The sequence below is a fragment of the Aedes albopictus genome, chromosome 3 (genome assembly GCF_035046485.1).
Source record: "Aedes albopictus strain Foshan chromosome 3, AalbF5, whole genome shotgun sequence".
Lineage (NCBI taxonomy): Eukaryota > Metazoa > Arthropoda > Insecta > Diptera > Culicidae > Aedes > Aedes albopictus.
The window spans coordinates 114708238-114735324 of NC_085138.1; the positions used below are offsets into that span (position 1 = coordinate 114708238).

The 27087-nt window shown below is 38.5% G+C and overlaps 1 protein-coding gene across 1 annotated transcript in view; it reads right to left on the reverse strand.

Moving 5' to 3' along the window:
* The window catches only part of LOC109413826 (uncharacterized), a 45392-nt gene that overhangs the window by 14975 nt on the left and 3330 nt on the right, over positions 1-27087 (reverse strand). Inside the window, exons 3-7 of the mRNA XM_062857448.1 lie at positions 12162-12347; positions 11589-12103; positions 10679-10772; positions 10277-10617; positions 10053-10060 (exon numbers count right to left, since the gene is read on the reverse strand). Coding sequence (XP_062713432.1) covers positions 10053-10060; positions 10277-10617; positions 10679-10772; positions 11589-12103; positions 12162-12347 — 1144 coding nt within the window. The remainder of the gene's footprint in view (positions 1-10052; positions 10061-10276; positions 10618-10678; positions 10773-11588; positions 12104-12161; positions 12348-27087) is intronic.

Sequence of the window (27087 nt, forward strand, 5' to 3'; positions counted from 1 at the left end):
CATATGTAATCTCTAAAAAGTGCAAAATGTCTAACAGATAAAATTGGTTTTACTGTCGCATGCTTTCTAGGAAATAAAACAATTTTGAACATTTGTATCTGCTGCTAAGTGATTTGAAGAATTATGGAAATTAATGTTCACACGCATATGAAGTTACATCCAATCACGTGTAAAAGTCTATAAAACAAGTGACGATATTTCTTCATTGTACATACCTACGCTTTCTCGATCAAAGAGCAGTGAAGAGAATTGTCAGACAAAAGAGGCACAAAACAAACAACAAAGAAGGTGCGACGATTACTCTTTATCCCTACTGGTAACAGATAATGACATGATCTCGAAATTTTTTGTTGCAGACAAAACGGAAGCTGAATTTGTTGCACACTTTTCAACTCGTGAATAATCAATTATTGCTAACCCAAAGTCGAAACTGTTTGATGATAGAGCTTCACCAGAGTTTCAGTGTTTAGCGACTCGAAGTTACCGTTCGAAAATCGCAATGCAAGGCTTAAAAATCTCTAAACTCGTGGTGTACGATGTTAATCCCATTATTTTCAAGTTGGGACAAACTTATGTCGCATGGGTTTGTTTGTCGCAACAAATACAGGTTGCGACATTGTCATTATTGTTGCACGATGGTTGAATTTTGATTCACTGTCAAAGAGACGAACCAGCCAAGGGCTGAAAGTCTCTCTAATAAAGACAAATCAATCAATCGCTTTCTCGATCGGTTGTTGACTTGTAAACATGTAGGATTGATGATGGTAAGACGGAATACTCTTTAAAACGGCTTGGCACTTGAATGAAACGATTACTTTGAATGAACTTTGTAATCATTCATCTTGAGGCATTAGTGTTCGATAGCTACAGATGAAAATTATTGGCGATGTTTTTTTTTTATTTTTTTGGATTAACGAGATTTTTAGCCCTTGGCTAGTTCATCTCGTGACCCACGCTTTACTTCCCTTCTGAAGGAAGAAATCACATTTTGTGAGTTTGTCGGGAGTGGGATTCGATCCCAGGTCCTCGGCGTGATAGTCAAGTGTTCTAACCATAACACCAGGTCCGCTGTACATTGGCGATGTGTCTAGGTTGGATGACATTGTTTCACACGATTCTGACGGCCGACCGGTGGAGGCCACCCAGGGTAAAGCCATCATGTTTTAGAATTCAACATATTGTAAATAATGTATTTGTGTATCCTATATTTTGTGAAATAGGGTTACCACATGCGTAGTGGAGACATTTTCATTAAAAAGGCGATGGACTTAATTATTTTTAATTATTTTTAATAAACCTTAAACTCTCGATCAAAAGTTTGGAGTCAACTTCCCAAATACATTAGCAAAATCACTTAGTTTTTAACTCATACTCCATTGGCTCATATTTATGCTGGAATGGGAAATGACATAAAAATGTCATTTTGTTATTGCTAATTTCTTTGCTCATTGTAAGAAATGTTTATCGATGACATAGTTAATTTTTCATAACTAATCACCATTATGAATTAGTAAAGTAAACAGATGGAAAACTACACCGCAAATGGTGGAAATTGAGAAATGTCAAGAAATTGTTTCATGATTTTTTTTTATGAAATTCCGTGACATTTCCCATCCTTGGGTGCATTATTGATTGGACAAACGCCGATTGAAAAAAAATTAACAGTTAAAATATTGACTTGTAACTGAAAATGTACTGTCTTTTACGTGATCGCACAGCCGTGCCCTTTTGATTTATATGCGAGCTCATTCTTCATAGAATATTATTCTTCCTGGGATTCTATCTTGGATTCTATCAGAGGTTCCTTCAGAGTTCTTTGAGTGATTTCTCCCAGGATTTTTTTTATGTATTTCTCCCGAGAATCCTTACACAGATCCGTCGATTGGTTTTTATGGGATTGCTTCAAAGATTTCTTCAAAAATGTCTCCTGGGTTCCTATCAGGGATTCCTCGCGGAATTCCTTCTGATATTGCTCCCAGGATTTCTTCATTGTTTTTTTTCGGAATTTTTAATGGATCCCTTCGACGATTTCTTTTGGGATTCCTTTCGGGATTTTTTCCGTGATTCCTCCATTGGTCGCCCCCGGGTTTGCCTTGGAGATTTCTTTAGCGATTCCAACAGGGATTCCTTCAGGATTTGGTCAAGTTCTTTTTGGAATTCAGTAGGAAATTCCTCTTGGGATTCTTCAATTGGTTTCTCTTTGGATTCCATCAGGGATTTCTTCATTGGCTCCTTCCGGAAATTCAGTGCTGCTTGGCTTGATTTCTCCCGGGATTCCTGTAGGGATTGCTCACCGAATTCGTACCGGTATTCTTCCAGGTACTTCCCCTTAGATTCATTTAGGGATTGCTCCAGTACATTTTCAGAAATTACTTCCGGAGTTCCTTCATTAATTTCTCTCGGAATTTATTTGGAAATTTCTCCTGATGATTCCTTAAGGTATTCCTCCTTGAATATGAATGTGCAAAAATTCCTTCAGAGGTTCTCATTGATTTCCCCTGAGTTTCTTTATGGATTTCTTTCGACATTTTTAGCGGGAATTCCTCAGCGGTTCCCTAAAGGATTCTTGCTGGGATTCATTTATTGATGCCAGAGTTTAAAATTTTCATTTCCAATGAGTAGGTACAACCAACGTGAATTTCGAAAATTCTCAACTGAGGAATCAAAATAAAATTCATTTGGGTGAATGAACTGTCTGACTTATTCATTAATTTTTTTGTTACTGACAATTTTCACTGAGAAATATAACTAGACCGTAACTTCCAATTGTACTTCCAATCACCTCAAAACTTGTGAATAGTAGTTAATTAGAATACTATTTGTTCTATTTATCAATTAAGTCGAATTGTGCGTCTGTTAACAGAAAAACTCATGACATAGAATTGAATATAAAAAATAGAGGCATTCAGTTGACAATGAATTTGGCCAAACACGAATGAAAAAATGAGAACGTCAATCTTCACTTTGAATCTTCGATTTGTTTACACTCTGATTGATTCTTCCAAGAATTTCTTTTAGCGTTTCTCCTAAGATACATTTAGAAACTTTTCCAAGATTGTGTCATGGATTCTTTCTGGATTTTTTAGTATAATTTTGCTTTCAACTCCTCCCGTAATTACTTCATTGGGATTATTGGGACTTCGGGATTATTTTAGGGATTTCTTCCGCGATTCCTTCAGAGATTTTTCACGGATTTCTCCTAAGTCTGCATCATAGATTCCTCCAGGATTCCTTTAAGTAGTTTTTCCGATATATCTTCATACATTCTTTCTTGTATTTCTCCATTGGTTTTCTCAAAGTTTAATTCAAAGATTCCCCCTAATCAGGAATGCCAGATGATTTTTTTAAATCATTTTTAAAAATCTGTGTGCCATACAAAATATGTGAGAAAAATCTGTATCCCATACCAAAAAAATGGCCTCTCTAGCTCAAAAATCTGTATTTCATGTAAAACGAAATCGGTATACACTATACAGTACACAGAAGTACAGATAAATCCGTATATCTGGCATCCCTGCTCCTGATATTCACTCAGGTATTCTTTCTAGGATTTTTTTTCTTGCATTCTTTCAGGTATTCCTTCTAAAATTTATTTGGGGATTTCTATTGGGACTGTTCCAGCTCCTGAATACTTTCAGAGATTCGTTCGGATATGTCTCTCGTAATTTTTAATTATTTTTTTCTGGGTTTCCTTTGGAAATTTATCTCAATATACGGATTTGCTTGTCGGCTGTTCGAGCCCGTAATGGAGCCTGTGGAGCACCAGGGCGCCCTCCACAGTATTTTGCCCTTACTGCGTTAACCGAAGCAATGGTGCAGTGGACCTTGAGTTTCTCCGAGATAATCAGTTGCCCTTCTTTAGTCTCACTTAAGGCTAAATTAGGGCGGGGTTATAAAGATGTTGTTAATTAAGAGACGAATCAGCCAAGGGCTGAAAGTCTCTCAAATAAAGATAAATCAATCAATCAATGTTGTTAATTAGCTTAAATTTTCATCTATATGGTTCCGCATTATGCAATTTACACAGTGTATTCTGTGTATCCTCGCCTTCAGCGTTTCCCAATCGATACCGATCTGTTTTTATTGCTGCTGTACTTTGCTGTGCTGTTATTGCGAAGAGTTTAATCTTGCCTAGTTCGGGTAGTGGCTACGGCTAAGATAGCTTAGATCAATCTTCAGCATAAAAGAACAGCAACGATCAATCTTTGTAGTCATATGCAAAACGGTACAGCCCAAGTGGCTTTGGTCCAGGAATCTATCTAGGAAACCTTGGGAACCCGGTGTTTGCTACTTTCAGTAAAAATGAAATGGCAAACTCGCGTGTCATGCCTCGAGCCTGTGTGCTCGTCAACAACGCAATCGTTGCTACACTCATCTCTGAACTAACCACCAAAGATGTATATGCTATCAAATTGATGTAACTGTTGGAAACCACAACAGGAAATACGTCTATTGATCGGTTTATTTACCGCATGATGAACCATCTCCTACGGATGCTTTCAAACAAGTCATCGCATACTGCACTTCAAAAGGTCTTTCGCTAATTTTTGGCAGTGATGCTAATGCTCACCATATCATCTGGGCAGCTCAGACATTAACTTGAGAGGCTCCAGTTTGGTGGAATACTTAAGTAGTACAGATCTTGGATTACTTAACATAGGCAACCGCCTAGCCTCCATGGTATCTGCTAGAGAGGAAGTGTTAGACATAACGCTTTGCTCTAGCAGAATTAGTCACGAGCTGACCAATTGGCATGTGTCAGATTAAGAATCTTTATCTGACCATCGCTACATCTTATTTGAACATGTGAATGTTACTTCGCAAACTTTGCGTTTCAGAAACCCCCGGTCAACCAACTGGGATCTCTTTACCGATTTGGTTGCAGCCAAATTTCATGGATACTCACCATCCATTGACAATCCAAGTGATTTAGATGATGCCGTTGATACTACAACAGCCTTCATCATGGAAGCTTTTGAAGAAGCTTGCCCTCTGTGGTCTGTGAAGACTACAAGAGGAACCCCTTGGTGGAACTCTGATCTGGCGAAGCTCAGGAAGCAATGTAGAAAGAGTTGGAACAGACGACGTTCGGCTGGATCGGAAGCTTTCAGGTCGGCTCGCAAGGCCTACCAGAAAGCTCTTCGGTCTGCTGAACGATCCGGCTGGAAAAACATTTGTACAAATGTTTCCAGTCTGAGTGAAGCCAGTCGGTTGAACAAAATCCTTGCAAAATCTAAGGATTTTCAAGTGAACGAACTTTGTTTACCAAATGGTGATTTCACTTCCTCTGATGAGGAAGTTTTGGAATGTTTATTCAGTACACACTTCCCCGGATGTGTGGATATTACATCTTCGGATGAACCTGATGTCTTTTCTTGTAGTTATGATTCTTTAGCTTCGGCTCGGAGTATCATAACTTTAGAATCGATTGAATGGGCACTTAATAGCTTTGCTCCTTTCAAATCTACTGGGGCAGATGGGATTTATCCTATTTTGCTAAAGAAGAGATTTGATCATTTCAAACCTGTTTTGAAACAACTACTTGTGTGCTGTTTTGCTATAGGGTATATACCCAAATCTTGGCGGGATATCACTGTGAAGTTTATTCCGAAAGTGGGTCGTGCGTCGTATGAAGAAGCAAAGAGTTTCAGATCTATCAGTTTGACCTCTTTTCTTCTGAAATGCTTTGAACGCATTGTGGATCATCACATCCGTCATGTTCATCTGGCCAACGTGCCTCTTCATGTGAACCAACATGCCTACCAATCTGATAAGTCCACTGTGACTCTTTTACACAAAGTTGTTTACGATATCGAGAAGGCATTCGCTGAAAAGCAATCCTGCTTGGGTGTTTTCTTAGATATCGAGGGTGCCTTTGACAACGTGCTTTTCGATGCCAATTGGAAGCCGCACGGGGTCATGGTATATGTCCAATGATTTCCAATTGGATTCACCAAATGCTCAAAAACCGACATCTTTTCTCGACATTGCGTCAAACGACGATTAGGAAATTGAGTGTTTGTGGATGCCCTCAAGGGGGAGTCTTATCACAGCTTTTGTGGAATCTCGTAGCAGATACGCTATTGAGGCAACTCAATAATAGTGGTTTTCCTACTTATGGTTTTGCCGACGACCTAACTGTTGGCACTGCCAGCGCGTACCTTTAATATGTACACCGTGGACCACAAACACCATCAGCGTTCATTGCGATGACATGTAGCGCTCACTGACTGTCAACCGGCGAGTAGAAGGAAAAAATAGACGATAAACAAAGTAGACAAACGTGTAGCGTATTGCTGAACAATTATTCCTAAATTAAGTGATATTTCTCACATCTAAACTATCTCCTAGGTAAATACTTAAATCTTGAGTGAATTACTTGTATCATGCGCATTTATAATAATGAATTCGTGCTTGCAACTAGGTTTGTAATTGAAATACCTACAGGTATAACCTACAACTGCCGTGAACCTTGAATTAGAATTGTGCATAATCACGGTAAGAAAACTATTAATTGAATTTCTTCTAAATTACATAAAACCTATGAATTCTAGCGACTAAACTACAACCGAAGGTAGACAATCCGACAACCGACTATCTAAGGCACTAAACGTAAGTTAACGATACGAAAAACACAAGAATTGACATGACTATAGCTATGTACAAAACAAACATGCAACACAACACAACTTATGCTAATTTACTATACAACATGCTAAAACATCCAATTTCATGTACATTTGTTATCGTTAAACAGGAAAATTACAATCAATCGTTAAACTACACTCTGTTGACGTGTTTTAATACGGGGATTGTAATTGCGGAATTGACCCTTAAAGTACCGTTGGTCAGTAACCAACACTAACATTGTTAGTCGGTATGTGCATCAGCACCCTTTTCGACTTGATGCAAAGCGCCCTTCAGGTAAGGACTGTTCATTTTATAAAGAGGACAACTTTGCAAGGCTATAAAAAGAAAACGCGTAGTTCAAATTCGATCAGCCTTGGTTAGTTGTTCAGTACATTATATTAGCAGATAATAAGTATAAATAAATTGGGTTAAAATTATTGAACTTCATAGAAATGTGGCAAAGTGTTTCGAGAGATCAATTTTTCAATTCCCAAAAACTAAAGATAAACACAAAATTTCTGTAAAACATCGGTGTATCGTTTTTAATTGCATAAAAGTGTTTGCCATGCTGCAGCAGTTTGAGTGATACATATTCTGGCAAAATATAAACCTAATCGGAATAATGGTTGTTGTGATATTAAAGTTACAAGTTGGACTCGATTTTCAGAATAAAATTTATTTGTTAAACAAAAATGTATAAAAAATATTAAATTTTGAATTTTTTCAAAGGATCTAGTCGAAAGTACTAATAATGCAATTTTAAATGCAGAAAACCGCTTCTTGATAGCATTGTTGGCTTGGTTACTGTGCTTCATGGCAGTTACCGGAGATAAAAACGCTTCGTTTTTTGAAGTTTCTTCTAAATAACGATGTACTCTATTGCAAATACAACTTAACTATGATGTCGAAAATAAAAATTAACATGTAGTTATTTTCAAATAAAGTATATTATCACATAGGGTCAGACCTTGCTGAAAATAAATAATAATAATAAGCTTCTCTAGAATCAGAAATTTACATTTATGGAGCAAAAAGTATGCAATTTTCCATTATGGCCATCATTAAGTATTACATTTATGATGAAGAATGTACTTTAAAGCATATTTTTCTTCGGTATCATTTAGAATGCGATTCTCTTCTATACTGGACAAATTTTGAACTGATTCCGTAGTGTTATAGCATCACTGGACTTAAATAAGTATTTTTTATCAATTTCATTGATAACAAGGCAAATTATTATTAAAAGTTATGTATGTGGAAAGCTGTGTAGAATTTTGAGAAATGGGGTTTTATTGAGTTTAAACGAAAACCGCTTCAGTTCCATAACTAAGGACAATTTGTATAATGTTACATTTTTCCTACACTGTAGAATAGCTATGGAAATTTATGCAAAAAACCGATAATGATTTTATTGAAAAATAAAAAAGATATCACACAAATAAGGTGTTCTCTTTATAAAATGAACAGTCCTTAGTTGAGGGTTGGGTCGCCAATATGTCCTTTGGGGTCATCCGAGTAAAACATCTTTACGGAAAAGCGAAACCGTAATAGTGCTCGACCTCTGCGTCTCTTTGATTCTGGAATCAATGTGACTGAACAGGTAAAGTACGTTGAACTCATTATTGATTCCAAGCTTTTCTGGACACCTCACATTGAGTTCTGAATCAAGAAAGCTTGTATGGCCTTCGGGCAATGCCGGCGAACCTTCGGTACAACTTGGAGTCTAAAGCCCAAATACATCAAATGGATTGACACAACTGTTGTTCGACCAATATGACGTATGGATGTCTTGTGTGGTCGCAGAAGGGCGAAGTCAAAATGATCCAATCAAAATTAGGCCATCTCCAAAGGACGTGCTTGAAGCGTTCTCTTCAACTCCCACGGCAGCGCTCGAAGTTCTCTTTGGCGTTGCCCCACTAACATTCATCTCAAACAAGAAGCACTTTCTCACCGCCTATGAGTACTCGGTCTATTAGAGGAAACTCCTGTGAATCGCACATCAACACACACCTCGTTGTTTCCACTTTTGGTGAATTGAGACAAAATTGTCCTTGCTACAAGTGATCTTGCAATTGCTTGTAATTTCCCATATAGGATATTTTCCACGAAATTCCTTTCCCTGGAAGAGTGGCTATTTGGATATTTGGAGAGAAGTATTGCAGACTGTATCATGTGTTACACTGATGGCTCCCTTCTCGAAGGTCGAGCAGGTGCTGGTGTTTATTCTCGTGAGCTAAGGCTGTATCAGTCTTACTCACTTGGTAGACACTGCACCGTTTTTCAGCCCCAAATCTTTGCTCTTATGTGCGGAGTGAAATCGACACTTCAGCAGCACGTAATGGAAAAAAATATACTGTTCAGATAGCTAGGCTGCTATTAAAGCATTTGCTTCTGCCAACTCTAGATCGAAGATAGTTACCGCTTGTCCAACTCAAATCGAGCAGCTGAATTCAGCAAATGCTGTTTACCTTAAATGGGTACCTGGCCATTTTTTCCACCACTGAAAATGAAATGATTGATGAGTTAGTTCGTACTGGAGCATATTGTCGGGCCGCCACCAAACCGGACGTCGCACAATCACGTCGCGACGCGACCCAACTTGCGACGTTTTTGAATCATGTGAAAAGTAGTGCGCATCCTTTCCGTTGTCCCGAAACAGTTGCGACATTTGTGGACCAAAAAAATGAAAATTTTTGATTGAATGGCTGTCTGGATTCCAACTGGATAGACAATACTACATGACATCATCAGCCCTGAGCCAGCTATTTCGATATCGAAGTGTTGGAAAAAGCTTTAGATTTACACCTGGGCTGCCACTTAACACAAATAATACTGGAATAGTTTGGAGTCATGTCGTCAAACAAAATTGTATTATTACTGGTCGCGAAGTACCTAACTAATCTGTCAAAGCAGAATTGCAGCATGCTGGTCAAAGCATTGACTGGTCACTGCCGACTCAGCTATCACACGACAAATATTCAGCAAGCTAATTCGTTTGTATGTGATAGCTGTGAATCCGATTATGGATCTTCAAATAACTTGATATGTAATTGTCCAGTATTTCGCAACTGGGTTTCCGAGTAATCGGTAAACACTGATTAAGTGAAACTGATTTCAGAAACCTGAATCTTCAGGATGTTCCGTTGTGGTAAAGACCTATAGGTTTTCTCTATGCTTATTAATGTGTTATTTCAGTTCCCTTTTCAGGGCGCTGTTTAAACCCATTGTGGTACTCTTATGCGTTGTTAGTACCCTCTTGCAGGGTATTTTTTCCTATTTCGCTACCTGTCCCTGTCCCCATACCAATCCCAATTTTCTTCCTTTTACCTCTGGTAGATGATGAAATAGGCCTTTATTATTGGACGATGGCACAACTGTGGCAAATGGAGGATAACGTGCATCTGCAGCCGGCCTTCTGATACCTGATGTCCTGTAACGATTAAAGCGAGTTCTTTTGGATATAAATGGGGTTGAGGGATAGGACATCGATTTTCTAAACACATGCATGTTTATCATGCGTCAAGGCCCACACACAGCATAGGAAGTTTTTCGTATTTTATTGAACACCACCGGTATTACATAGCTTTGGTATCACAGTGCTAATATACTTCCATTATCATATCGACAGAGTTTCTTGTCATCCTACCGCCCTCTTTTCAATCGTCAGTGGGCATCCGTTTGAGATAGATAATAGCACTCCGTATGCCACCCTCAGCTCGTCGTATTTAACAGAAGTACTCAAACGGTATTGTCGCAAAACAAATGCAAGCATAATTTTCATGGACAGCCACGCGTAGCGAATCCCCATACAATTGCGTGGACCTCCGCTGAAGGGAATAAACGAGTACGGATGTCGTCCAGCGACGTTTTCCGGCAGGAAGTGGTCCGGATCGAATTGTTCTGCGTTCGGTCCCCAGATTTTTGGGTCACGATGGATTTGGAATGTGCCAATTATAATTCTGGTGTCTTTGGGAATAGTTTGATGATCTGAAACGGTGCGGATGTGTTTTTAATTGCTGAGTGATTCGAGAATTCATTGATCACTTACCGTTGATCTTGACATCGCTGCTGGTAACTCGTGCCATTATCGCAGCAACGGGAAACAGTCTCATCGATTCCTTGATTACCATTTCGAGATACGTTACACACTTAAAAATTCTTAATTTTAATGGAGACATAATACAGGGAATTGACGTAATCAACCATGACACAAACTAAAATATGATTTATTTTTACGTCTCTGAACACGTGCTCACAAAAACAATCATCGCCAAATTCGTTTAAGATATGTTTAACCTATTTTTATGTGTGCGCCAGTAGCATTGGAACATAACACTTATTTTTCAGTTTCATGTGCCAAAATTTTACATGAATCATAACGCAAACTAACCAGACAATGTTTGTTTACAATAAAACGTCAAACGACGTCGTCTGGCTGTGGCTTGTGGAACCTTTTCCGCGATACATTTTTAACTGTAAAAAGTAAACTTATCATCTATTTGTGCAGTGGTTTAGGTGCGAATAAACATGGAAAGAGAGGCGGCATGCAGTGCAGTGCACGGGTGTTTGTACGGATGCGGCGGGCAACGGGAGGAAAGTGTACTTTGCTGTGTGCAAGCGCAGGAAGAGAACTTCCGAGTGTTTGGTGCGGGAGAGTGGAAAACTATGATGTTAATAAACTTTTATATCCAAAATGAAATAATTGAATAAAATATGTTGAAATAAGATACCTAGTCTTTATTGCATTTTACACGAGAAAAACCTGGGGAGAGGAACTGTGATAAACAACTGAAAGGAATGAGGTTATGTTACTGACAAAAGGCACATGCAGTAAAATTACAAACACGCTTGAATCAGGCTCTTGTAAAAATAAGATCAAACTTAATTTTATGTCATTCAATTCGCTGCAATATGTCGGAGTAAAATGACACAAAATTACACGAGTTTTTCGAAGTGTGTAGCTTTGCCGCATCTTCTGCAGAAATATACTCGTTTTCTCCAGGACAGACAGATACTATTTCCTTGTAACATCTCTCCTGTATCTCTGGATGCATGGCGAGAAGAAGCAAAGCGGCATTGACCGTTTTTGCTGTTGTTTCATTGCCTGCGAAAACCATGAGACATAAATGGGCTAAAATATCTTCTCTGGGAGTAGGTCCTTGCGATCTTAGATATTTTGAAAGACAATCAATGTAGTTTGGAGGTTTATCAGAATTTGAAGCATTGCTTGTAGCGTTAATTCTTTTATCCATATCCACATGACGTTCTATTTTTGCCACTACGGTGTTGTAGTACGCCGATAAACATTTCTTTTGATCCCTGTACGTTTTAGTCCAACGATAGATGAAATCGGGATACATCCAGATGGTGAAAAGTCGCTCGGCTAAAAGTGCCATGAAGCTTTCAAACAAGTCCATTGATTTATCTCCATCCGGTGACTGCTGCATATTGAATTCGCACTCAAAAGCCGTTTCTGAAATGAATAAAACACTTATTTTTTATAGGTTAATGTGCTGTTTTATATGCCGTACCATAAATTTGATCCAGAGTACATTTCATAATGTCTCGAGTAAAGTCTCTTTCTGGCTTTCCAACATGTTGCTGAAGAATGTTCATCAGGACAATACATTTGTTGTTAAATATGGGAACGAAGCTCCCAAGAATTGATGGCCCGAATGATGGGTTCAATGCTTTGCGCTGACTTTTCCACATGTGAACTAGAATATAAGCATCCAGATCAGTATCTTCAACGTTCAAATCCACGATATTTTTGAATCCTCGTGTTTCGCTTACCCGGTGCGGTGAATACCGTATTGTTAATCCAAAAAAATGTGTACTGGTGTGCTTTCTGAAGACAGTGCGGCGAGTTGAGAATCACCTGTAACGATTCGGGGTCGAAAACGCCAACGTGGGGCAACGGGCCCATGTGAATGCAGACCGGCGATGGAAAGCTGCCGAAATATCGTAGCGTATCCGCCAGTCCCTCTGGGTATAAAAAGATTCGAACATAAGTTCTTTTGGGACAGTTTGAATTTGGATGGAAACTCACCTGGCGTGACATTGTAGAACTTATGAGCATGTCCTAGCACTGGCAGTGTTTTGGGTCCGGACATGGTGGCCAACATTGCATACATTTTTCGTCGGGTCCATTGAACATAAGAGTACAGCAAAACCACGCCGGCCAAGAGGTACGATACCAAATAAAGCCCCATTATCCCAAACTAGAACAACCGCAGGAGATCAATACTTGTTTCGGAACGGTAACACGATCAGCTGCAACAGCTTGGAAGCACCGTTCGATTCGAAATGAACCGGAAACTTAATTAAGTTCCCAATATTACATCTCGCTGTTACGAATTATACAGCAGATATGCGTTAATCACTTATGACGCGGGAACTGATTTTCACTTCATAATATAAATTTAGCGTGATTGCTTATCGTGGGAAGATTTGTCAGTTCTAGGGAAATTAGATGCTGAAATGCGTGACGATGTATAATCATAGAAAGTTATTTGCTAATGATGAAACTGGTTAACAGTGAGAGCGAATTTAAGAACATATTTGCAATGCATGCAAAGTTCCAGATCATGTAAGTTGATTGCACACACTTCGAAAAACTCGTGTAATTTTGTGTCATTTTACTCCGACATATTGCAGCGAATTGAATGACATAAAATTAAGTTTGATCTTATTTTTACAAGAGCCTGATTCAAGCGTGTTTGTAATTTTACTGCATGTGCCTTTTGTCAGTAACATAACCTCATTCCTTTCAGTTGTTTATCACAGTTCCTCTCCCCAGGTTTTTCTCGTGTAAAATGCAATAAAGACTAGGTATCTTATTTCAACATATTTTATTCAATTATTTCATTTTGGATATAAAAGTTTATTAACATCATAGTTTTCCACTCTCCCGCACCAAACACTCGGAAGTTCTCTTCCTGCGCTTGCACACAGCAAAGTACACTTTCCTCCCGTTGCCCGCCGCATCCGTACAAACACCCGTGCACTGCACTGCATGCCGCCTCTCTTTCCATGTTTATTCGCACCTAAACCACTGCACAAATAGATGATAAGTTTACTTTTTACAGTTAAAAATGTATCGCGGAAAAGGTTCCACAAGCCACAGCCAGACGACGTCGTTTGACGTTTTATTGTAAACAAACATTGTCTGGTTAGTTTGCGTTATGATTCATGTAAAATTTTGGCACATGAAACTGAAAAATAAGTGTTATGTTCCAATGCTACTGGCGCACACATAAAAATAGGTTAAACATATCTTAAACGAATTTGGCGATGATTGTTTTTGTGAGCACGTGTTCAGAGACGTAAAAATAAATCATATTTTAGTTTGTGTCATGGTTGATTACGTCAATTCCCTGTATTATGTCTCCATTAAAATTAAGAATTTTTAAGTGTGCACCCTTCCATTGCTGATTGAATGCACAGTGTCCAATGTTGGCCACGCGCTACTAACTGACAGTGGATCTCCATTACCGAAATGAATCAAAGAGCGCCGCAGATGGTTTGACTCATTCCAAATAGCACTCAATTTCAGTCATTCCCAATTCAACACTTGTCAGTTTTGTTGACCAGTGTAATTGATTGGTCTTTAAATGATACACATCACTATTGCTGAAGCAATAATCAGGGCAAATGATTAAGTACTTAGTCATAATCTATGGTTTTGATGATCAGCAACTAGCCGTTTGCAAACGTTCATGTCAATTGGCATTACATTTGGCTGAGCTATTGTGGCGAAAAGTGCGTGTTGTGACCAAAATGACGAAACAGATCAACAGCAGCAATCAGGGTTGATGCCAACGATTTTTATGCACTAAGCAACATGGGCGTCTGGGTCAGAAGCATATCCGTGCTTTTTGCAAGGCTCCATTAGTTTGAAATGATTTATTCTGTAAAGTGACCGTTGGATACAAAGGAATTTGTTAAGCACCGACGACACTTGACGAAACATTGTTAAATTGTATCTACACTTTGTTTACACTTTTAGCTGTCTCGAGCTTCATAAAAAATGTTATTATTAACATTCGAAGTACCGTAAAGTGGGGTAACTTTGATAGTTTTTCAGCATATTTCCTTAATATTTTTGCATTTAACAGTATTTTCCTTAGGTCGTTATCAGCGGCGAACCATTTTTTGGTCCAAATTTAAAACAGTTTTTGGAAAATATACCAAATTCTGCTAAGTTCCACCGGTAGGTATCTGTTTGTATTGTACATGATGCATGTCTCATCAATGATATTTTGAAAATGGAAGATTTTTTCAACTGAAATAAATTGCATTCATGAAGATACCGAAGTTCCTGAAGATAACCCATGATTAAGGAAAGTATCTAGAGATTCCGCAGGAAACAGTCAGTTCCTGGTGTATGGTAATGTTCACGAGATTCAAGAAAATGCTAGTGATTCCGGAAACAAAACCCGAAAATAAATGTTTAAAAACCTCAAGAAGACAGGAATTTTCTTTGGAAGCTCTTTACAGGATTCCTTCAGGAGTTTCGAAGGGATTTTTTCAAAGAGTTCCGTCGGAAGTTCCATAAGAAATTCTTTTGTGAAATCCTCCAGGATTCCGCTGTGGATACTGGAAATATGTTCAGAAGTTTCGTAGCAAATCCCACTAAGTTTTCCGACGGGAATTTCTCTTGAAATTTGACTGCAAGCTTTTCTAGGTGTTCCACAGTGAATATCTCTACTTGTTCCTCCAGGAGGTCCTCCAAAAGCTCCTGCTGGTATTTCTGCGGTTTCGGAAATTCTTCTAGGAAATCCAACGAGAATTCCTTCGGACAATTACTAGAGGAGTACCTTTGAGCATTCTTCCAGGAGCGCTTTTCCAAATTTTTTCAAAGGAGTTTGGAAATCGCTAAAAGAGTACCTCGGGAATTGTTCCTCCGGGAAGTCGTCCAGGATTACTCCAGAAGTTACTACGGGCATTTCTCCAGGAATTCATTCTGGTATTCCTCTAAGAGTTACTTAAAAGTTTCTCCAAGAGTTACATCCAAGAATTGCTCCACGGATTCCTCCTGTAATGCCTCCAGGAGTATCTCAGTCAGTTCCTTCAGGGGTTTCATAGCAAATTACTCTTTTGGATATTGCAATATCTCAATGAATTGCAATAGAATTTCTTCCAGGAGTTGACCTGGGAATATCTCTAAGAATTTTTCTGGACGGTGCTCTAGGAGTTTCACTAGAAAATCCTACAGAAGTTTCACCGGGAATTTCTCCAGGAGTTCCTCCGGCATTTCCTCCAGGAGTTAATCCATCACTCCAGGAGTTTCTTCGGGGATTTCTCCGGAAGTTTCTTCAGGAATTTCCCCAGGACTTCCTCAAGGAATTGCTCAAGAATTTCGTCACAAAATTGCTCCAGGAGTTGCTCCGGGAATTCTTTTAAGAGTTACTTCAAAACTTTCTCCAAGAGTTACATTCGAAAATTACCCCCCGAATTCCACCAGGAGTACTTCTGAGAGTTCCTTCAGGATTTACATCGCAAATTTCTATCTAGGTTGACCTGGAAGTTTCTCTAGGATTTTTTCTAGACAGTGCTCTAAGGCAGCGTTTCTCAAACTATGGATCGCGACCCACTGGTGGGTCGCGGGTTGATTTTTGGTGGGTCGCGAAGGCTTGGGTGATATTGTAATAAACTGTCGTGAATCGCATATCTGTCCCATTTGCATAGGAAATCCAGCAAAGATGGGACTGATATGCGATTCATGGCAGTAAATGTCTTAGTTAACTTATGTCAAATAATATTGCTAGCAATTTTTTAATATGAAAATACTCCCTTGGAGAAGCGTCAGAGTTTCTAGGAATTCGGTTTCTTCTTAATTCTGTTCAAACTTTTGTATTATAGGTCTTAGTCTGGAGTACTTTGAATATTGAATTGTCTGCATTTAAAATTGATTCTGAACCTATGAGTTTTTAACCAAAAAGATTGAGATCTGGGTAACATTTCAGATGTTAACTCGTGTGCTGGAAAAAAAGTTCAAGTTTTTGCTTGCAGTTTGTGTTTTGAGTTAGATTCACATTCTTGTACTGACTTGTTACTGACTTTTCGAAACCTCTACGCAGAATACCCTTTTCGAATAAGTAAAAAAAATACCAAAAATCAGCAAAAGGAAAAAAAAATATCAAACTTCGACAAGAAACCTTACTTTTACCGACCTACAGTAAAGCTAAACTTCGGTAAAATTCTGCTGAATATCAAAAATAATTTTTACGGAACAACTGAAAAGTGACTTCAACAAAAAACAAATAAAATAAGTGTGTATGAAGAATAAGAATAGAAATTTCATGAAGATTCATCTGACCATACAGCAACGCTATAATTCTAAAAACTTTGAAATTCTACAGAAGCATAAAACTGCCACTATATCTTCAAAGACTTTGTAAAAAATGTTGTTTTTTTTTCTAGAATGTGTGAACTAAGACCTGTTGTGTAGTGTTGCATTGAAGCCAGACTGGTTAAATATATTAGAAACTTGTAAACTAATCTCAAATTTGTTGTTGTTGTTTACTGAGGCTGAAGATTTGAGTACCTTACTCTTACTCAGACTATTCTAAAAAAATGAACAAAAACAAAAAAGCACTGTAAATTAAAAAAAAAATACATATTATTTAAGTTTGATTGTTACATAACAAACGTATGAAAGTGATTAATTGTATTTATTTAAAAAGTCAGGTCGAATCAAGGGTAAAATTTGAAGAAAAATGACGTATTTTTTTTTGAAAATCAGTACGCATTTTCTCCACCAACTCTAATAAAAATCAAAAGTGGGTCGCAAGCTGAAAAAGTTTGAGAACCCCTGCTCTAAGGTTTTCAGTAGAAAATGCTTCAGCAATTTCACCGGGTATTTCTCCAAGAATTGCATTGGAAATTCCTCAAGAGCTTCACTGGGATTGTTTCTAGTAGTGCTGCTGAAAATTCTTCTAAGAGTTTCACTGGAAATTTATGATGAGTTACTCCAAGAATTCGTTCAGGAGTTTCTTTACAAATACCATCGCAAAATTGCTCTAAGTGCTGTTCCTGTGGGAGTTCGACTAAAAATTTCTTTAGAATTTTCGCTGGGAATTCATCCAAGATTTTTCCTAGTACTGTAGTAATTTCTTTATCAGTTCATCTGGATATTTCTGGAAGTATTCCACTGTGGTTTCTTCAAAAAGTTTGGACAGTGCACTAAGTGCATCGCCATGCACGATATGAAAACCTCAATCTTAAAAACTCGAAGGAAATTCTGAAATAATTCCCAGAAGAATTCCTGGACTAATTTCCAGATAAATTTTCAGAAAACTTCTCGGAGGAACTTCTGAAGGAGTGCATAAAGAAACTCATTTAACCCTTCAGCGCGCGCGCTGTTGTAAAAAGTACAACACTACCAAAATACCTCGCTTTTCGTATACAGCGCGAGCGCGGTGCAGTTTCGGTTTCTTGATGGCACGCGTCCGGGAAGGCTAAAAAATCCAAAGTAGCTACTGACTTGCTTTCCAGATGGATTCCTGAAGAAGTTCCCTTCGGATCTCCGGAAAGTGTTCCCGAAGAAATTCCTCAACAAATTTCCTAAGGAAGTTCATAAAAGAACATCTCAAGAAATCCCGGAGATACTTCTAAATACATTGCCGGTGGAAATCCTGGAAAAATGGTTTCGGATGAGCTTTTCAAAGAACTCCCGAAGGAATTCTCAAAGGAACTTCTTAGGCAACTGCCGAAGGATGACCTCTTGAAATAGTTAAAATGACTCCAAGAACAAATCTTGAAAAAAATTGCGGAAGATTTCTTGAACACATGCGACATAAGACTACGTACAAAACACGAAACACCCACCCGAGCAGAAGGGCATACCTTACAAATACCATGCAATCTAAAATTGTTATTGCTGCGTTATTCTACAAAATGTTATGAGAACATCATCACAATAACAGTTGGAGGTATTTGAGCAGAATTTGGTATTGATGTAGTATTTGCTGGTTTAGCAGTGAAAATAACCGAAGAACAGGATTTGCTATTACATCATGAAGTCAACGAACAAATTACAAGAAATGTTATTAGTTATTAGTTACTAACTTTGGAATAACAAATACAGTACTTGACATTTTAGGTATGCATTCATTATTGAAATAACAAGACTTGTTATTTTCTAGGTGTTATTTATACAAAATTTTGGTATTCGTTTTTGTTATTTTGCCTTTTATAACCACCTAATGAAGGGCATATCAAGGTATTGTAGTATCTATATATATAAAAATGAGTTTGAAGTCCCTTTGAGGCAACAAAACTCAATAACGGATGAACCGATCAGCATGACCCTTGCACGGTTCGATTCGTATTCATGGTGGCTGTGTTCATATGTATAAAGAGTTACGAAAATCAACTCCAAAAGTTATAAAATTGATAAAGTACTGATTTTCGTGAGCTGGGAAGGAAATCAACACGATTGAAATGAAACCAATCTAGAGTGCGTTGCTGCAATTACCTCAACAGTTGTCAAACAACCACAGCTTGGCAAGACAAAGTTTGCCGGGACAGCTAGTTTAAGATAAATACTTTGATATGTTATTCTCTTGTTATTTTCTTCTGCTCGGGCAGTGGTACAGTGGAGAATTTAACGTTTGACGAAAAGTTGTCACCGACTCGAGCGGGAATCGAACCACACTCCGAGGCTTACGAAATGACTAGATGACTGACGCCGTGAACCGCACGGCCACGAAGCTCATGTACTTTCCGTATCAAAAGTAAGCTAACGAAGGATTTTTTTTTTATTTATTCTTTTATTTGGAAGGTTCGGGTGCCACAGGGCCATAACTGAGCCGAAATTATGTGTTCATTTTTCTTACATTGATTTTACATTTAACATTTTTTAACTGCCTTAAATACTATGTTTGTTTGGGAAGCCGAAGTACTCGCGGTAGTTTTGAGGTTAGGGATTACAAAAAATGGAAATTATACTAAATTATTAGCACTAAAAACATTGATTTGACAAAATGTCCTGATCTGTAACGGGACCAAAAAGAAAGGGACTTAATCGGTATACGACAAAAAGAGGACAAACGGAAGGGGATGGCGACAGACAGTGGCGAACAACAAAACCAACTACATCAAACTCTGAGATCAACACTGTTCAAAAACTGATAAATCAGATTCATGTATTCCAAATCAAGGCCTGCCAACACTTCTCTAACGGGTTTCTGTTGTTTTCCTTGAACCCGGAGAATTTCATGCAGCTCAGATCTGACTTCATCTCCACACGACATGTTCGAAATCCTGGTAAACCATGCCGCAGACACAGAGATTGCTTTCTAAGAACCCGATACGGAAGGTATGTGCGTTAAACAAATAGTGGTTGGACATCAGCCGACACATTACACGAATGGAATCACGGCCTGAATCCAACCCTTTGAACCATGGCTTCTTTGACATCTGTGGGATGATAGAGTGGAACCATCTACCCATCTTTCCATTTGTGTTGGCAACTGATCAAGGTCTCCTGACGGCCAATGCAAAAAAAAATCGTCGTAGGTTATTTGACGCTCGTAAATATCGCCTTCGCTAGCGCCCACCTTAGCCAGAGAATCCGCTTTCTCATTGCCCGGAATCGAGCAATGTGAAGGAACCCTAGCTATGGTGATGATGTATGAGCATTTGGACAAAAACTTGTCGTATTCCTTCCAGGAAGTACGCTGAGTACTTCATCAGAAGCGAAGAAGAGTGTTAATGTACTCTGAGGTGTAGGGGAACTGGGGGTAAGATGCCCACGTTAAAGAAGAGTCCAATTATAACCACGAAACACTTCATAATGCACACTAGGCACAGCTAACGCCTGGATGCCAAATTGTGTACTTATACTTGCACGCCTGCTTTATTGTCAACTGTTATTGTTCGGGAATGGTATACAGTCATTACATAATTATGGATCACCTGTAATTATGGGTCAATTAACGGCATAGTGAGCTGTTTTATCAATAATGACTACAAAATAACAAACAGCTATGTGGTTAGTGAACTTATTTATAGTAGAAATGTGCTAATGCTTGGTTCCAACTTGTATTCTACTAATTTATGCCAGAATTGGGATCTAAATGGCTATTTTAATGTAATTAACTAGGGGTGGGCATTTTACCCCACACATGCCTCAGAAGTTTGGACCCTTGTAAAAATGTTATAAGGGTCAAATTCGATACTCCGTGAGAAAATAATCTTTTAAACGATGTAAAAAAGTGGAAAAAAATGACAAGCCAAAATTACATCAAAGGTATCAAACATTTTTTTTTGAAGTTTTTGTACAATTTTTTTAAATTAAAAATATGCAAACTCAAATGTAAAAAAGCTTTTTTATTCTTATTTTAACGATTGCAGTTGAAAAAATCACTAAAAATAACGTGGTTTGCCTAAAACAAGGGTGGCGCAACTTGCCCCCTATGGGCGTAATGGCCGCAATTCCCCTAGTATATAGCAGCTTGCTCGGCAACGTATACAGAACAGGGCTTTTGAAGCATGAAGGTGGCGCTATGAAATTCGTTGTAAGTAGACACCGAATTCAGTTGAATCATCGGTTTTTGAACTGTCTGTCACCGCTAACATGCCCGAACTTACTTACAAAAATTTGTGGAATACCTACGGAACGAAAAGATTCTGGTATACCGGTGATCTCATCCTTCATGGACAGATCCAAGTCCACAGAGGAACTGTCGAAGTCTGAGAAGTTGTCACGATTGGTGTTAACCGAAGATGGGCTTGCTTCCAGTGTCATGTACCAGTAATACATACTCATAAAAGGAGTTTAAGGATTCTGTTCACGCAACTTTTCGAAGTTTTCTATGACCAACGGATTTTCAATCTCGCATCAGATGAGGAACCGGAACGACAATTCCGCAAAGCGGTCTGTCAAAGGCACCGACAAATAACTATACCCTCATTGTGTCAGTCGAGTTCATGCAACCTAACGCGATCCGAAGACAACGGTACTGAACCCATTGAAGCTTCAGCAAGTGTGTTTTTGCCGCCCGTTGGACCGTTGTTGTTGGACGACGAATCCAAGTAAATAGCGCCAATCAGGTGGGAGGTCCACTACTCCTGAGCGGTTCCATATCATTTCAGTAACGAGTAATTTTCATATATGTTTATTTGGATGAAACCTTGCATACAAGTCTTTGGGGGAGAAAAACGCCGTTTTGCATATTTGGTTCGCCATTTTGAATCTAGCCTTAAGTCTAGTACGCAGATGGTGAGAAAAGCACTCAAGAAAAAATCGCTCTAATTACCAAAGGAATTTTGACAACTGATTAGTATGGGACGAAATGTCACTTTTCCGTGAGGAATAATTGAACGGAATATTTTTCCGCGAGGAAAAGTGACAGCTCTATTTGATTTGCACGGCAGGCGTTACGAGCGTTACACAATTTTCATTTCTTTCCAGCTGCGGACCGCTCAAGAAATTTTAACAGCGAAATCATTTCTTGATCGTTTCTTGGCCTATTCTTTTCCACAGTTCTTATCAGGTGCGTACCACCCATTACTTATGAGAAGGGCCTATGAAAAATGCACATGATATCTTCAAAAAATTGTATCTCGAAAACGGTTTGTTCGATCGGTTTGGTGTCTTCGGCGAAGTTTTAGACAATTGTTGGTGCTATATGGAGAAAATATGCACGGTAAAAAAAAAGTTTGGTTTTTGTGATTTGAACTAAAATATAGATTTTCCCTCAAAAGTGACATGTCAATATTTTTTTTAATTATCCTTATGTTATAGCTGACTGAAAATGCTATCTAGTGCACAATGGGTTGTTCTGGAGAAAAATAGGTTACAATGAAAAAAAAAATGTTTTAAAAAATTACGGTTTTCAAAAAAAGCTATTAAGAAAAGGCAAAAGAGTTTGTCGCCCTAATTTTATAAAAGTACATCAAATTTGCAAGAAAAAAGTACTTCGGTAACATTTTTCTAAGATGCACCGTTTAGAAGATATTACTAATTTAATATTGATTTTTTTTAGCCTAATTTAATATTGATTTTTTTAAGTTTTAGCCCTTTTCGGATGTACTCCGTGTTTCTCCAGTTTCAAAAGTATTTTTTTCGGAAAGATTGGAAAATTTTGAGTTAAAATGACACTGACAGCTTAAAGATTTGAGTGAAATTCTCTGCCTTAAAAGTATTTTGAAACAAGTTACAAAATCCCACTATCAGGAACAATGATTTCTTCCAGTGGTTTTTGGTGCCTTCTGCTGAAAACGTGCTAATAAGTAATAGATACAGGTAATTAGATACCAGTTAGCTGTACTACGAACAGTTGGTGATTGTAAACATGGTCGTTGTTGGAACTAGTCCACCATGGCCACGCTGGCCCAGGCTTGTAAACATTCGACACTTTTCACTACCTTCGTTTCGTTGTCGCGGTCGGGTGTCAGCTTGCTTTGTTTCATTCGAGCGCGACCGCTACCTCTTACACACAACACAAGCGGCAGAACAAAGATCAATAAACAAAAAAGTGGATCAAATCAACGTCGTCTGACACGATGACTTTAGTCTAATTCCAGCTTTTCGCAAGATTTCAGCCAATTTTGATTAAGATTGGTATAATATTAGTTTATTTGTGTGTGATAAATCGATTACGACACATACATTTATCCAAAACAGCTCTCTTTATGGGAAATCCTTTCGTAATATATTATACTGAAAATATGCAAATTAAAAATGTTAGCTTCATTATAATTTCAGAAGAACTAAGACATGATTCAGTCGCTGTTAATTTGTTAATTGATAAAGTGATAAACTTTTTACAAATTGATCAAAATAAAAACATGAAAAAAAAAATATTTTATGTCAGATGGTGCTGCTTCACAGTATAAAAACCGAACAAACTTTTCTAGCCTTTGTAAGTTTAAGTGAAAGTATGGTATTGACGCTGAATGGCATTTCTTCGCAACATCGCACGGAAAAGGTCCATGCGATGCTATTGGAGGTACGATAAAACGCATGGCTAGCCAAAGAACGCGAACACCCGATAAAGACTGCAAGAGAGTTGTTTAATTGGGCAAACAAACGAAAAGAAGAAGAACTTACACAGTTGTCATTGTGTTATTCTACTACAGAAGAACACGGAAATATGTCTTTGCATAATCAATATAATAATGCAAAAACAATTCAAGGAACTCAAAAATTCCACTCATTTCTTCCTCTATCAGAAAATACAATAAAGGCAAAGCTTTATTCAAACTGCCCTGACAATGATGCCAAAATATTCGATATTGTTAAGAATACACAACTTTCTTTACAATAATTTGATAAAAATACAGGGATAAAAATAAACTGATGTACAAAATATAATGTTATTTTTTATTGCGCACAAATACCACTGCTGAAAAATAAGCCTTATTCGCTCTTTTGAATCTTGCTAATTGAGGAGCGTGCGATATGCAAGAGTTGAATGCACATTTTCAACACAATACGCCAAAAACCACTGGAAGAAATCATTGTTCCTGATAGTGGGATTTTGTAACTTGTTTTTCAAAATACTTTTAAGGCAGAGAATTTCACTCAAATCTTTAAGCTGTCAGTGTCATTTTAACTCAACATTTTCCAATCTTTCCGAAAAAAATACTTTTGAAACTGGAGAAACACGGAGTACATCCGAAAAGGGCTAAAACTTATTAAGTTATCAAAAAAATCAATATTAAATTAGTAATATCTTCTAAACGGTGCATCTTAGAAAAATGTTACCGAAGCACTTTTTTTTTGCAAATTTGATGTACTTTCATAAAATTAGGGCGACAAACTTTTTTGACTTTACTTAATAGCTTTTTTTGAAAACCGTAATTTTTTAAAACATTTTTTTATCATTGTAACCTATTTTCTCCAGAACAACCCACTGTGCACTAGATAGCATTTTCAGTCAGCTATAACATAAGGATAATTAAAAAAATATTGACATGTCACTTTTGAGGGAAAATCTATATTTTAGTTCAAATCACAAAAACCAAACATTTTTTTTACTGTGCATATTTTCTCCATGTAGCACCAACAATTGTCTAAAACTTTGCCGAAGACACCAAACCGATCGGACAAACCGTTTTCGAGATACAATTTTTTGAAGATATCATGTGCATTTTTCATAGGCCCTTCTCATAAGTAAGGCTAGATTCAAAATGGCGAACCAAGTATGCAAAACGGCGTTTTTGTTCCCCAAAAACTTGTATGCATGGTTTCATGCAAATCAAAAAATACAAAAAATAAAAACTGGAAAAATTTCCCACTTGTTCGTGGAATCGCTCTCCTGTTGCACGAGCGACACTTCAAAATCCACAACGCATAAATTTACTTATACGTTTACTTGTCATCTGGTGAGCGCTGAACTTTCCGATCGTCGATCTGAATTTCTCCTATTGGCTTACCTGTGCGCACATACTGTGCGTACTGGACTGGCTTGGACAACGTTTGTACTTATGTTTCAGATGCGTCTTTGTCACCATCAGTGCTTCCGAAGTGAGGGAAGCTGTGTACTTTGATTATGCTGATGTTGAAGAATCGATCCTTAGACCGGCCCACATTTGTATGGCGAGAAAGAAAAGTTGGAAAAATTTACGGGGCACCCTCTAGAATCGTGCCTTTGGATGAGAAGAACAATCTGTGAAAGATTCAGCTCAATCAGTTTAAAACTGAGCTGGCGCAAATGAGTTGAAGGTTTGTATGGGATTTTCAGTCCAAATATATGGGGAATTGGATGACCTCCAGTTTCTCACTCAGTACGCCGGTTCAGCGAGTTCGATTTAGCTCAGAATTGAAAGAATGGTAGTTGATACCCTAAGGAACAACTTTGTAGAAGACCATATCATGATAAAACTTAATTTAGTTGCGGTTTCAGCTAACGAAAGCAGGATGAGAACATCTTCCCCTGTTTACTATCGGTTGTTTCATGCAGCACGTGTTTTCGGTCGAAGCTTGCGCACTACATCATAGGCAGCTATGTAATTCTTCATTGTTTCGATACCCGCCCACGTGCGTGAGCAATTGAAATGAAGGACAACATAGCCGCCTATGATGTTGAGCGCAAGTTTCGAACAGAAAACACGTGCTGCATGTAACAACCGAGAGTAAACAGGGGAAGATGTCCTCATCCTGCTTTCGTTAGCTGAAACCTCAACTAAATTAAGTTTTATCATGATATGGTCTTCTACAAAGTTGTTCCTTAGGGTATCAACTACCATTCTTTCAATTCTGGGCTAAATCGAACTCGCTGAACCGGCGTACTGAGTGAGAGACTGGAGGTCATCTAATTCCCCATATATTTGGACTGAAAATCCCATACAAACCTTCAACTCATTTGCGCCTTCTCAGTTTCAAACCGATTGAGCTGAATCTTTCACAGATTGTTCTTCTCATCCAAAGGCACGATTCTAGAGGGTGCCCCGTGGAATTTTTCGACATTTTTGTATTTGGGCCGGTCTAATCGATCCTTGATCCTCAATCTGCACATTCTTTCATCGATTGGCCAGCAACCAATCACGCGCCTCTGTATATCTCCCATAACGATGAAAGCGCACCCAACATACCTTCTGCAGCGTTCCGATGCCGAACCCGCGGTCCTTCAGGTCCTTCAACGAGTATGCGGATGTTCCCAATGAAGTAGTATATGTCCAGCCGAAGCTCGGACATGCTCCAAATGAAGTTGAGATACCGACAGTTAAACCTTACCGAGTTTTCAATCGCAAGTCCTTTTTATTCATTGGGGTCGTTGCCATTGCTTTCGGTGCGAATTATTTTGTTGTAAAGCTATTTAACGGCTGGCTGGCAGGGCCAGCCTGGTACTCGGACGCCCCTAACATGGGGATCAGACACTGTTGTGAACCGCTCCTCCTGAAGAACATACACTCGGGTTTACAGATACAACCCTGGCTCTCTCTTTCCCTGTAAGCCTACGGCCAAAGCCAGCCTAACTTTACCAAACACCGTATCTAACAAAATCCACGAGCGGGGAAAATCGAAGGGGAAGTTCGCTGTTCCCATAGCAACTCATACATTGAGCATTCCAGAACCGTGAAAAATCCGGGTATTTTTTTTACAACTCACCCCCAAAGGTGAGTGATACAAGAAATCTTTAACGAAATTCAGCGCCCCATGTGAAAATCTCTTTTTTGTTTACATATGTTACAATGTTACATACGGTGTTTGGTAAAGTTAGGCTTGAAAGTTTCCATCGAGGTCAGTTACCGGATCTTTCCTAAGGTTGCTCGCTGACCGTTGCCACGCTGAAGTGAGGGTAGGAGTTGCTGTGCAGAAAGTAAAGGGTCTCAGTGGGATCTGAATCGCAAAATACCCAGCCTTTACCGTACCCGTGCTTGGTAGGTATGCAGTAGCTACATAGCAAGTTGTGCTTGGACAACGACAGCTGTGAATCTCCGGTTATTGATAACAATAGTCCATAAACTCAACCAATAGATCGACTTGATCGAACTCTGCGA